Raw genomic sequence first — 14629 nt, 5'->3', positions numbered from 1 at the left:
TTTTAACAATAATATGAAAAGGGAAGTTGCTACTCACCATATGGCAGAGATGTTGAATCGCTGATAGGCACAACAATGATAGGAGTGGTGACTAGGTGTGGGTAAGGAGGAGGCTGGGGCGAGGAGGGGGAGGGATAGTATGGTGGGGATGGCAGACAGTGAAATGCCATAGGTTAGACAGAGGGAAGAGGAGAAGTGAGGGGAAGGGGGTGAAGTAGTGGAAACAGATAGAAGTAAAAAGACTGGATGCAATGGTGGAATGAGGGCTCTGTAGTGCTAGAATGGGAACAGAGAAGGGGCTGGATGGGTGAGGACAGTGACTAATGAAGGTTGAGGCCAGGACAGTTACAGGAATGTAGGATGTATTGCAGGGAAAGTTCCCACCTGCGCAATTCAGAAAAGCTGGTGTTGGTGGAAAGAATCCATATGGCACGAGCTGTGAAGCAGTCGTTGAAATGAGGGATGTCACGTTTGGCACCATGTTCAGCAACAGGGTGGTCCACTTGTTTCGTGGTCACAGTTTGTCGGTGGCTATTTACGTGGACAGACAGCTCGTTGGTTGACATGCCCACATAGAAGGCAGCACAGTGGTTGCAGCTTAGCTTTTAGATCACGAGTCATTTCACAGGTAGCCCTACCTTTGATGAGATAGGTGATGTTCATGACCGGACTGAAGCACGTGGTGATGGGAGGACGTACGGGACAAGTCTTGCATTTATATCTATTACACGGATACGAGCCATTATGTAAGGGGTTGGGAACAGGAGTTGTGTAAGGATGGACGAGTATATTTTGTAGGTTCGGTGGACGGCAGAATACCATGGTAGGAGGGGTGGGAAGGATAGTAGGCAGGACATTTCTCATTTCAGGGCATGACGAGAGGTAGCTGAAACCCTGCAGAGAATGTAATTCAGTTGCTCCAGTCCTGGGTGGTACCGAGTTACGAGAGGAATACTCCTCTGTGGCTGGACAGTGGGACTTTGGGAGGTGGTCGGAGACTGGAAAGATTCTCTGAAGGGAGAAGAGTTATTTTTGGCTTTACTTCTACTCTGACTACTTTGGCAGTTCTATCTGCAGCATTGTCAAGCATGTATCATACGACCCATGAAAGTGCTCTGATACATGCTAAATTAGGCTTACATGTTATGGATTCGAACTCAGGGCTCTACAGATTTCATAACTATCAAACTACATGTGGAAAGAAAGATGATCTCAAGAGACACCTTAAAGCAGCACTGTTCTCTGGTGAGAATATGCTGCTGCTTCTCAACAGGAACAATATTTTGCTGAAAGTGTAAGTAGAGCCAAAAGAAGAAAACAAGCAAACAGTATTCTGGAGAAAAAGAATCTGCTGAAATTTTTGCAAAAGTAAGTATTCCACTGAAAAAAGCTCTTATTACACAGTATAAAAACTATCAGCAGAAAAATCTCCTATCAGAGCACCAAAAATGTGAATATGTTCTCGTTTATTTAAGAGACTGACTGAAAGCAGCATACCACCTGCCTCATTCTACCTTCCTCAGCACATTTACAAATTTTCCAAAAAATTTTGGCACGCGAACATATTCGCACTTTTTTTTTAACATGCAAGTCACCTCAAACTCCTACAACATGCCCTAACTGAAACTCACAGACACCCACTAATCCTTTGCTGTTAAGTTGCTCACATCCACCCACTCCCTCTTGACCTCAATCGTTCAGTACAACTCACTGTCGTCGTATCTTTGTATCTTTCTGTCACTGCCTCCTGTCTCACAGCCACAGTCTCCTTTGTTCTGTCATACTGCAACTGTCTCCTCTCACCATCACTATCTTCCTCCTGCTCTCTCTTGTTGCTACCACCTCGTCCTTCCCGCCAACTGCTGTTGTCCCTTCTCACTGTCAATTATCTCTCTCTTTCTGACTGCCATTGTCATATACTCTGTCTCTCATTATCATTGGCTCTCACCCACATCCATTTCCACTTTCTCATGTTCCACTGCCACTCTTTCTTTCTCTCACACTGACACTGTCTCCTTCACTCTTTCTGCAACACAACCACTACCTACTATCTTCCAGTATTTACTCTTCCAGGGTGTAGAAAAATTTCCACTACCAGTCACATAATTTTTCCACATGCTATAAAGGAACAGTCACGGAGTTTGACAGCATCTACTACGGATAAAATTCATTTACTTTTCCGCCTCTTTGCCACTGTCAATGTCAATGTCTTCTCTCTCAGCATAAAAAAGGGCTTATATGTTCATATACCAGAGTCTTTGGGAGAATTTTTAAAGATGCTGAGGAAGGTATAATGAGGCAGCAAGTGACCCACATTTCAAGAGTCTTTTAAATAAACAAGATCACATTCACATTGATTGTAGTCTGATAGGAGCATTTTCCCGCCAGTTCCCTTATTTTCCCTGCTGCAGCAGGTCATGTAACTCATATGAAAAGAAATGTATTGGTCAGCAACATTTAGATAGTTTACTTATGTGAAACTGAAATAACGCAAAACTAACAAAGAGATAGAGGGGCTGGCCAGTACTTACCTCAGCTCAGTACAGCCGATAGATACACATAAAACAGAACCGAAAATTTACATTCCTAGCTTTCGGAACAAATGTTCCTTCATCAGGGAGGAGAGAGGGGAAAGAAAGGGAAGAAGGGAAAGGAGATTGTTACTCACAACCCAGGCTATGAAGCAACAGGGAAAGGAAAATAGGGAGGGTAGCAAGGATGGAGGCATGGTTGTCAGAGGGGGCTTCCCTCTGACAAACATGCCTCCATCCTTGCTACCCTCCCTATTTTCCTTTCCCTGTCGCTTCATAGCCTGGGTTGTGAGTAACAATCTCCTTTCCCTTCTTCCCTTTCTTTCCCCTCTCTCCTCCCTGATGAAGGAACATTTGTTCCGAAAGCTAGGAATGTAAATTTTCGGTTCTGTTTTATGTGTATCTATCGGCTGTACTGAGCTGAGGTAAGTACTGGCCAGCCCCTCTATCTCTTTGTTAGTATTTGTTTCACATCTTTATATGAGATTTTCCATTAATCATTTATAACGCAAAACTAATTTTACACCTCAGACCAGATTTTACGTAGCAAAAGAATTTTGCATGTGCTTCAGTACTTAAGCATGGGGTTCCCTGATGATAACAGACGTACTTCACAGGATTCTTCTCCATGCTACGTCACTTTATAAACAACATTTTCACCTTACACTGGATTTTACCAGAGTATTTTAAGTGTATAAGTAAGGTAAATTTGAACCTCTACATCTCAAATGGAAGAAGATATGAAAAAAATTTTCATGGTTGTTTGAGATTGAAAACTTATGAATACATCACAGAAATTTCAGCCATTTGCTGGTCAAACCATTCTTGGAATCCTCGGCTAGGTTTTGGTCTGCTGGCCATGGCAAAAATATAATTTTAAAAAATCTTTTTTTTTTATTTTCCGAGGAACTGCGCATGAATTAATGGTGACTCCATAAGTCTCATCAAGTCCACTGTAGACCACCTCATATGCAAAAAGGTGGAACTGATTTACTCAATTTACCTATGCAGGAGGAAGTGTGTAATGTTCACACTTTGACACTGTACTGTAAGACAGTGGCGCTAAAACCATCTTTCTGTTAGGTATACATATGGTCCCTAGCCCAAAAATACTTGACCCTACTTTTTATCACAAATATAACCTAGGTATGAGCACTGGATAATGCCATGCATAAACAGAGAAAATTCCATTTTTATGCACGGCATTGTGAAACATATTGGTAAGCATATAGTTGCACACACATCAATTTATTCCCTTTAATTATTTTTTTTTATCTCCAATCACATTTTTTATCATTATCTTTGGGAATGTAGTGTGGCAATCTTTTAAAATAATATGTCTAATTATTTACAAATAGGGCGCTTATTTCAACAAAAATAGATGCTAATTTTGGCGAAAATAGATGCTTGATTTTCCAGCCCCTTGTCATCTAACAGTATCTTTCTACTTCTGTGAGCATATTTTTCTTCAACTACACATAATAACATGACAAAAGACATGCAAGTCAGAAGATAAGCCAACTGGAAATGATGTGAAGGGTACGAACCAGTCTTGAGCATGGTTTGGTGCCGCTGTCTCAGATGGTGGTAGCGGTGAAACAAGCCGTGCAACCTGCACCAAGACAGCGTGGTAGAGGTCTTGGTGAGTTGTTGTTTCTGAACACGGTACAATTATTGGTAACCCGAAGAGGCTGGGTTTTGTCTTTTGCGATGACAAAAAATATACATCTTGTCGAATCTAAAAAACAACAAAGACAGTTTATCACTACAAGCCTTACAATTAATCAGTTCACTAAACAAACTCATTAATAATATAATGCAAACACAGAAAATCAAGAGAATACAGTATGTTTTATGTGTAATCATTTGCTACAACATGCACTGAAGAACTAAATTTGTACCTGGTTGTCACAATACAATCATGTGCAAAGTCACTTTTATCTACAGTGCGACAGAAACACTTCACTTTTCTTAAACTTTAGTTTATAGGTTACCCATCGTGTGGCACTGTAATGCTGTATGTCATGGTGGGCACTGTTCTTTGGGGTTTATTTGAGATGGAGCACTGGTCTATGGAACACGATGTTGCAGTAGTAGAGGAATTCATAAAGACACAGTCTATCACAGCTGCATGACAAAACTTTTGATGCAGGTCCGGTGGATGTGATGCTCCTAGTCACAATACTCTGTTGCTATGGTTATAAAAATAACATCAAGATGGACAGTAAACATGCAGGACTTCCTCATTTGGTATGTACACCAAAAAATGTGAATTATGAAGGGGACGCACTCTAGCATAGTTCTCTATGGTCAGCTCTGGGGCAAACTATCGCAATTGGGTTGGTGCATACCAGTGTTTGCTGTATCCTACACAAAGATCTTCACTAATGTCTATTGTCTATAAGCCTACTGAAAGGGACAAGAGGTGAGACTTCAATTTTGCAATGAGTTCTTGGAGCTTCAGCGAGCTGTTTAGGATGTAGGACATTGTGAACAGGTTACTAATGTCAGATGAGTACCATTTCCACTTGTCTGTGTATGTAAACAAATACAACTGTCCGTTCTTAGCTGCACACATCCTGTGTGAATTGTTTGAGTGTCCTATGCACAATGCCAAAGTGACCGTATGGTGCACAATTTCCTCTGAGTGCATTATCAGCCTTTTTTTTTTTTTTTTAAATATGGACCAAATTATGACAGTCAATTCTCAGCACTAACCAGTCATGTAGCAAATATTTGTCATGTAGCAAATATTTTTGCATCATGAAGTCAATCTCATCATCACCTGCAGTTCCAGCAAGATGGAGCATCATCCCATACTGCACTTCCTTCCATTGGCATACTGAATAAAATGTATCCATGCGGTTAATTTATCGCTTTGTAGACATCAACTGGCTTGCTCTTTCGCCCAGCCTAACAGCACCCGATAATTTTTAGTGGAGCTATCTTGAACAGGAAGTTTATGAGCAATGTCTCACCAGAATCGATGAACTAAAAGATCAAATTCGTGAGTGCACTCAGGGGGTTTCCAAATGACACGTTGCAGCAAGTTACGTTATCTCTTCCAGACAGACTACATGACTGCATTATTCATCATGCTGGACACTTACCAAATGTTATTTTCAAGAAACAGTCACATACAAATACTACATAAAAAAGAAAATGTACCTCCATATAAAAAAAATTTCACACCATACCCTCAATTATCTCTTATTTTCAATACAATTGGGTGTTTCTGGTGCATTTTGTACATGACTACTATTAATCAGAAAAGCACTGTGGTGGTCAGACCTACCTTCATGTTGCTTAAAGCTTCATCTTTTGTACCATTATTTATTGTTACATAGGAAAAATGTCGGAATTAAAAAGATATAAACATGGATTAAGTAAATAAAAATAAAAACTGCTGATGCAAACTGTCCACATGTAGGATTTTCTTTTTTCCTTTTTTTTTTTTAATTTACTAGTTTTGTAAATCAGTTTACACATTTTCATCATTGCGAGACACTGTGAGTGTTATTGACTGACAATCTACATAACTGACCAAGCAACAGAACTGAACACCCTGCAGTTCACAGTAAACTGTAACACGATTATTGATGCCATATTTGTCCAGCAGTTTTTTTCATACCCTGATTATTCTACCCAAAGCCTGAACAGAAAAGATGACAACTCATTCCCTTATCAAACTCCTGACTTAGATTTAAAATTGTTAAAGATTTTACCCAGAAACTTGAGTTCAAATGTAGTACCAGTCAGTGTCAATTCACACCAAAGGTTTTCAAAATACCCGAGAAACTATACCTGCCACCTGAGAGAAAAGCGTTAAGGAAAATATTAGCAGTTCTTTAACCAAAAATAGTAACTGTGCTCACTGAAAAGTTATGTTTGAAATATTAAGGATTTTAGCAATGCTACCTAAGCTCATCTATGAATCAGAGATGCACGCAGGAAAAAACCAGTAATTACTGCAAAAACAGATGTATACTCAAGTGTGGACCAAGATCCATACTGAATTCACATTTATAAATAAATCTAAAAAACATTAAAACAGTACTTCCTACCAGAGAGTAAAATTTACAGTAAACTAGATTTGGAGATTAAAGAGATTACAAAGGCAGATAAAAAGTACCCATTAAAAAATAAATTTTACAAAGTGACAGATTACTTACAGGTGTTTTGTTGTTATTTATTTATGTTACTTTTTTTTTTTACCAAATACCGACTCTGTATTATTTGTCATTTCACAACTCTCTTGTACCTTACACCATAGTTTTGCCATGGATGATATTAACTTCCTTCCTCAGAGATCAACACATCACAAACAAGAAGCTGTGGTACACAAAATGGAAACCAATTATTGTCATGATCCTGGTGCTAGCTGTTAGTATTTGTACAGTGTGCACAGTGAAAAAATGTGTGGACAATGTAGCACTAGCTTTTTACATTGTTAAATAACAGCACTGTACACTAGGTATGAACTGAATGATGTTTAACTACAGTTTACACGCTGGCCTTCCATTCTGAACAGCGGAATTGTTACTCCCCATTATGTCATCCCAATTCAGATTTCGCTATTTTGCTTCAAGAAAAAGTTAGTATGGTTCAAACTATAGAGCCACAGGTGACTTGTCCCATCCTTGTTGAATTACTACTACTACTACTACTACTACTACTACTACTACATTTAAATAGTTATGTGTAATCAGCATCTGCTTCCCAATTTCTCCAGCACAAATCTTAATACTTTGAGAGTCTTGTCACTTAGTTCTAAGAATTATGGGGAAAAACTTTGGACTTCATATTTTCAGTATTTTTTTATCACCAGCCAGTATTATGTATTTAATAAAATGAAGAATAAGGTAAAATAACCGCTAAATTACCTCTACTAAAATTTAAATGTTTTATTAGGAATTTAAATTAGACAATACTTTAAGAACTGCAGCAATATGCTGACTTCCTTAAAGAGTTGCACATAGAAATTCACAGCGTATCTGTTATAACCCAAATCCAACTTGCCATTTTGCGATGGAGTGCGACGATAAAGCCCTGTGGGCTGCACACGTCTGTGTCACTGAGGCCAGCCAGGCTGCCGGAGCTGGCACTGCTGTGCCCGCTCGACTGGCGCACAGCTATCGCCGCTATCTCCTCCGGTGGCAGGCTGCCATTGCTCCCACTGCTTCCACTCAGCCGATGGGATGACGAGCCAGTCTGGAGTTGCTGCAGCAGAGTAAATGTCAAAATGTAATTTTACCTTTCCCCATATCTACTGAGATAGTATGTATATAATACTTGCTAAAACAGTTATAAGAGAATTGCTTAATGTGTAACAATTTTTATCCACTGAGCAACATTGCACTGAATTTTTCTGTCAATTCTGCAAAAATCTTTCATTACACTACAAAATACAATAAAAACCATGATACATGCTAAAAGTCTCATGAGTGCTTGTGACTTTTCTTTTATAAACAATGTTTCCACATTTTTTCTGAACGATTATCCATACACAAAAAATCAGATTACTGGTTGTCAGTACTTCATTTATATCTGGGCAGTGTGTATACTATCATCATTTTCAGTAACTGCAGTGTTACTTCAGCTGTGCTGTTATATTGACCTGTGTATATGTGCTTTATCTCGTCTAAAGATAATGTCAATCTGTCTCTCTCATTTCTCAAAAGCGTATATACTTCCACAAATCAAGTGCCAAATATCTGTTGCCCACATAGCAATTCACTTCATTATAGATATATGAAGAAAGTACTTCCATGTGATCACAAATACTCATTGTGTATTAGTTTATGCGCTTCTCATTTGCCACAACATTGAACTTGGCGACTACTTTTGGGATTTGAGTATACAGCTCCTTCTGTACGGCTAGGATTTGATCAATTCAGATACAAAAGATTTCTTGAAGATGGAAGGCCATACAGATGGCCGACATGAACTACAGCAGAAAAATTGTGATTTCTGTTTGGATAGTGATTTGAGAGGAAGTCAGCTGCACATATCAGAACATACAGCATACTCATCACGTTGCGTCATTATCCGTTCAAGTATCTCAACAAGAAACATCATGCTAGAAAAGTTAATCAGTTGATAGATACAAGGGCAGTTTGAAAAGCTCGTAGATACACCATTAGGTGTCAGGACTAGCTCTGCGTGGTGCCCGTGTAATGCAGCTTGTCCTTTATGAGTAAACCTGTGATTGTTCACTGCTCTGGGTAGAGACCTGTGTTGAAGACGTTTTTGTGTTGTCATTCGCATGTAGTGGTTCGTGAAGATGGGAAAAACATCGAGATTTAAAGCAGTGATGTAAATACGTCATAAAGAAGAGTATGAAATCAAAGGAAATTTGTGCTCATTTTCTGAACGCAGGGAGGACTCTGTTAATTCACGTTCAACTTTACCAATTGTGCAAGTGAGTTTAAATTTGGTCGGAACAGCTTAGATTATTATTATGATGATGATGTGCATAGTGGTCAAGCAAGATGATTCACTACCCCAGAAAATATTGCAAAAGTGCATAAAATGGTCACAGAGGATTGTCGACTGAAAGTGGGAGAAACTGCTGAAGCTGTAGGAATGTGGAAATGGATACGAGAAAACTATCTGCTATATGAATGCTAACACAGGTCAGAATGGAAATGTTCGAACAATGTTTGAACCATTTTCAGAGCAACCAGCAAGGTTGTGGCAGTGGTTTGTGACCACAGTTTAAGCTGGGATACACTACTACACCACAGCGATTAAACAACAGTCAAAACAGTGGAAACATATCGATTCGTAAGCTCCGAAGAAAGCAAAGGCAATACGGTTGGCGAGAAAGGTCGTGGTGTCAGTTTTTTGGAATGGAAAACAAGTAACATCTATGTAACAGATCTGTGAAATTCTGATCTGACCACTCAGTACGAGTAGCTACACATCTTAAAGTCTGGGGATGACAGTGAACACACAGCATCTGAGTTTAACTGTTTTATAGCATGCAGACTTACCGGATAATTTAATTCTGGTGCGAGCTTTCTACAGTATGATAACAGGTGCATTGTGTTTGTTACAATGCCTTGCCACAGTATTAAGTGTCCACTGTGATATTCAATAATTAGTGTATCACTAATAAATGACTAGCTTATTTCCCTTCTAGAAGTGTTGACATAGGAAAAGATGCAATTTTCTTTACCTGTTTGATCTGTGAATAAGACTGGATCTGGCCTCAGAAACGTTACAGTGAAAATGCCCTCGGACAAGGCAATTAAAATTTAACTATTGGTGGTCTACATTATTTTGGTACTATCCGATCTGGAGTAAGTTTTCCGAATATTATTTTGGAACATCGAGATACTTCAAACTGAGTGCAAAACAGGTAAGTGGAGTGTCGCAACCTCGTACGCAATTTGGCAACATTTGCTGACCCAGAAGCACAGATACGGCCATCAACATGCTGCACATTGAACTGAGACTCTTCTGAAAAGGTAGTGTGCTGCCACTCCCACATTCAGAGTAGTTACAGGGTGAGACACTGTCGATGCACCTCTCTGCTGCCACGTCGAAATGAGTCGTGACTTCTTCTACGTCGGCAGTTGGGTGCTCAAGATTATGTCACACTGTGTGTATAGATGCTCGCCTCACTGCAGATCATCCGTCTCCTGACTCGATTTGCACTATGTCACCTCACGATTCTGCTTCCCCAACCGAATGGTGTGTCCATCCTCCAGGGTGTTTGGTGCACAAGGCCATTGAGATCCCGAACGGAATGGCGCTCCAAAACCAGTCGGTTTTATATTTGTACAGCAGTCATGAGAACCCGACAAATGTGAGTGGGAATATTGCATGATGATGAACTGCAGTCTCGACAGGCCACAGTATTGTCGCCGTCAAATTCCAACACGTACACATTTTTCCTCCTTACGTGACGTGTGACACTATCTTCTCGCAGACAGACAGAATTCGAATGTGAATCTCAATGACAAACTAGGTGAGTATCATTTTCTTATATACAGAATATAGACAGTGTTAGTCCTATTCGCTTTGTGCTGTTGCACTGGGAAGCTAATCATTTGCACATTCAGGACATACTACACTTCACACCAGTTCGATTCCTACCACATGCCACCATCACAGTGTTGTAATTTTTAATGGCCAGCAGTGTACTTCTCATCAAAAATCTTTCACAAAATCTCAAAGAATTGAAGTTTTAACAAAAACAACCATTGACAATATCTTGGATCGTGCACTAGAGCTGAGTGTCTAAATTACCAGGAAATTGACTTACCTCTTGTGATTATATTAAACAACAGGATTAAAGCCGTTATCAACACAATACGAGTGGCATAAAAGTAAAATACATCTACAATGCTAATTTATACTTCTTTGCAGTGTTTGGTAAATGGAAGAGCAAACTTGCAGCAACAAGGTTTCTGGAATTAATTATGTACAGTTCTTCTGGATTAAAATGGTTAATGAAACTGATATGAATAATCTACATTTACGTATGAAAGCCCAAATCTACAGCAACATTATTTACAGCAATCAACTGTTTATTCAAGCATTGTTTTAGTGAAAGTATGTGACAAAACCGTTATTTTGAAAAGCTTGAAAAAGTGCAAATACCATTTTCATAAAGACTGTGAAACATGTACAAGGGTATGCTGAAAAGTAATTCCTTTGGATTTTTTTAATATGAAAGCTCTTCAATATTTTTACATAAAATGAATATTATTAACATTATATACTTTTATTCTTCACGTCTGCACATTTATTTCTCAACAGTCACCTTTCCCAACGAGAGGCCAATTTGTTGACTCGGTCACTGTAGAATCTGTGACTTTGTCAATGTAGCCAAAGCCTCACTTCCACTTGTACTGCTTCACCACTATCAAAGTGACGTCCTCAAAAGTGTTCTTTAAGTTTTGGAAACAGATTAAAATCAGATGGGCCAACTGGGAGCCGTATGGAGGATGATCGATGACAGTGAACCCGGGGCATCAGATTGTGGCAGATGTCAAGGCACTTGTGCATAGCCCAGCAATTTCATGCTGAAGGAGAAGGTGCTCCTCGTGTGGGCGAAGTCTTCAAATTGGTGCTTTCAGTTTTATAAGGTGGTGGTGGTTAGTGTTTAACGTCCCGTCGACAACGAGGTCATTAGAGACGGAGCGCAAGCTCGGGTTAGGGAAGGATTGGGAAGGAAAATCGGCCGTGCCCTTTCAAGGGAACCATCCCAGCATTTGCCTGAAACGATTTAGGGAAATCACGGAAAACCTAAATCAGGATGGCTGGAGACGGGATTGAACCGTCGTCCTCCTGAATGCGAGTCCAGTGTGCTAACCACTGCGCCACCTCGCTCGGTAGTTTTATAAGGGTTTTGCACTACCTTGCAGAGTTTATTGTGGTGCCATTGGGCATGAATTTCAAATTCACCACTCCTTGAACATCCCAGAACACTTTGAGCATGACTTTTCCCACTGATGGGATGGTCTTTAACATTTTTGGAACCTGTGATCTTTTGTGGCAGAACTCTCTTTCTTTCGGGGTCAAAATGATGAACCCAGTTTTCATCAACTGTCACATTTTGTTAGGGAACTCATCACCCTATTGCCCAAAACAAAAAAGAAGTTGTTGACAAATGTGCAATTCCCTCTGTTTCATGTTAGGAGTGAGCATCCAAAGCACCTGCTGCACACACCTTTTTCTGTACTGCACACTCTCTTGATATGCCACACTTACCTCAGAGATGTGTGTGTTTACCCAATGATTTTGTCTGGCGAGGTCATTGACCCGATTCCAAGGAGTCTCGTCGATTGCCATATGTGGTCATCCATCGCCAGACCTGTCACGTGTATTGATATTAGCACCATTGTTTCCTTCCTTAAGAGCATGAACAACCCAATGCTGCACATTACTGATATCATCACTGTACAAAGCTTTGATCCTTTTAAGGTTTTCAGTTGGAGGCATGTTTTCTGTCGTTATATACCTGATTACAGGGCACTGTTTTTCACACCCCGAAATAGTTACATGAGACACCACCATGTTCCACACTATAATTTGGAGCCCCCTAGTGGCAGAGGGTTGCAACTTGGTAAGCAAAGTGGGGAAGTCGATCGAGTAATATGCGTGACAAGTAACACCTCAACTGACATTGAGAACAGAATACAAAATTTGGAGGTATTACTTTTCAGCATACCCTCTTTGTTGAAATGAATTCACATGTAATTAGTGAACTGCAATAAACTTACCACAATCAACTCTAAATTCATATATTTACTTGCAAACAAAGATTTTAAACTTTTCTCTATTATGGATATGTAACACAGTGACTGAAATGAATAAAGATTTTCAGAAATAACTGCAACAAATTGTCTTTTGTTACAGTTCAGTTTTTAATTATATCATGACCGATTTTGAGTCACCTACTGACATCATCATCAAGAGATGCTGATGCTGATGATGATAATGATGATGATGATGATGATGGTGAATTGAAAACTGATCATGGAATAATAAAAATGGAACCATTACAAAAGGCAACTGGTTGTAGTTATTTCCGAAAACCTTTACTAGAGAAATCTGTGTGGCATTTTACTGCAATAAATTAACATTAATGTGCATAAAGATGGCCATATGTACAAACATTAAGTAAAATCTTAATATCAGTTAGCCAAAATAATAGTATATTGACTGCGCACATTTTAGCCATCCATTAAACCCAATAAACAAATGGAGACCTGCTTCAATGGAAAGTACTATCACGACAACAGTTCAGTCTGTGTCACATGATCACAATAATCTCACTTTTAATATTAAACAGCCACACAATGTCCAACAGTCTTTTCTTCCTCTACAACATTTTTCCCTTTCAATTACATGTATATTTTGTCCTCATTTTCCTTTCTCACTGTTACTCAAGTATGTATCTGTGAATGTCTCTCACTTCTGCCTCTCCTTCACCTGGACATCCCTCTACAGTCTTCCACTTTTCAACTCGCAACCCACATTCCTCAACATCTGCTTTCTTACTCCAAACACGCATAACATTTACTAATCATAATATTTTCTACATCCCTTTCAACATACGGGTTGATCCACAATTTTAATCACAACACTTCGCAAGGGTGGTATATCATACCATCTAGAATCAATCGTTCTTAAAAACCGAGCGAGTGTGTGTGTGTGTGTGTGTGTGTGTGTGAGAGAGAGAGAGAGAGAGAGAGAGAGAGAGAGAGAGAGAGAGAGAGAGAGAGAGAGAGAGAGAGCGTGCAAAGGGGAAAGGGGGGGGGGGGGGGGCACATGAAACAGATCTCCCTATCAGTAAACAGTAATTTAAAATTGAAATCAATATATTCATTTGTTTAAGACTGAAAACTTTGTTTTTGAGCCACGCGTGGCTCACGTTCCCGCCATCATGTATTTTACACCCTGTTTTCAACGTACTTCCACCTCACTATGTTAATTTGAATTACTACCATCACTGAGTCGCTGCTTTGCCTGACTGTGACCGGTACTAGCAGCGCATATCGATATATCCCATCTTCTAATATCTTTGCTCGACTGCTATTACTTCCCGATCATTGTCTGTTGTAAGGCAGTTTGGGTTGCGAATTCAGGCTACCAGTGAGTTGGAACGCGTCTGGAGGGCAGTCCGGACCTGCCAGTCACGAGTTGCAATGCGTCAGTAGTGCAGTCGGGTTGGAGCAGTACGGTCTGCGTCAACATGGCTCGCCCAACCATTGCCAACATGTATCACTTGAGACGGGCCACGATCTTGGTGGATTGTCGGTCGGTCGTCCTATCGGGCGACGCGTTCGGGCTCACCAATCATTCTGTGTGCGCGCACGCGCACGTCTTCATCCAAGTGTTTGTCAGGTTGTGTGTAGTTGACATTATTCTCTCTGACGACCAATTTAGATATTGTCGGGATTCTGAGGGAGTCAGTCGGTTGCTGTGGACCAGGGAAGTTATCTCCGCACGGTGCAGTCGGCTGGGTCCGCTGGTGGTCCCTGCGTAGTGTCAGAGCGTGTGTGGAGCTGTCCAATCACTACGAGCTTTGTGGTTCACGGGCCCAGGATGTGAAAGTTGAGTAGTGGTTTCAACTACCCAAG

The 14629-nt window shown here is 40.1% G+C and overlaps 1 protein-coding gene across 1 annotated transcript in view; it reads right to left on the bottom strand.

Moving 5' to 3' along the window:
- LOC126100361 (ubiquitin carboxyl-terminal hydrolase 32) overlaps window positions 1–14629 on the bottom strand; it is a 228826-nt gene that overhangs the window by 73001 nt on the left and 141196 nt on the right. Inside the window, exons 23-24 of the mRNA XM_049910971.1 lie at window positions 7551–7751; window positions 4079–4269 (exon numbers count right to left, since the gene is read on the bottom strand). Coding sequence (XP_049766928.1) covers window positions 4079–4269; window positions 7551–7751 — 392 coding nt within the window. The remainder of the gene's footprint in view (window positions 1–4078; window positions 4270–7550; window positions 7752–14629) is intronic.

Source organism: Schistocerca cancellata, chromosome 9, assembly GCF_023864275.1.
Source record: "Schistocerca cancellata isolate TAMUIC-IGC-003103 chromosome 9, iqSchCanc2.1, whole genome shotgun sequence".
NCBI lineage: Eukaryota > Metazoa > Arthropoda > Insecta > Orthoptera > Acrididae > Schistocerca > Schistocerca cancellata.
This window is presented reverse-complemented; position numbering and strand designations above follow the sequence as displayed.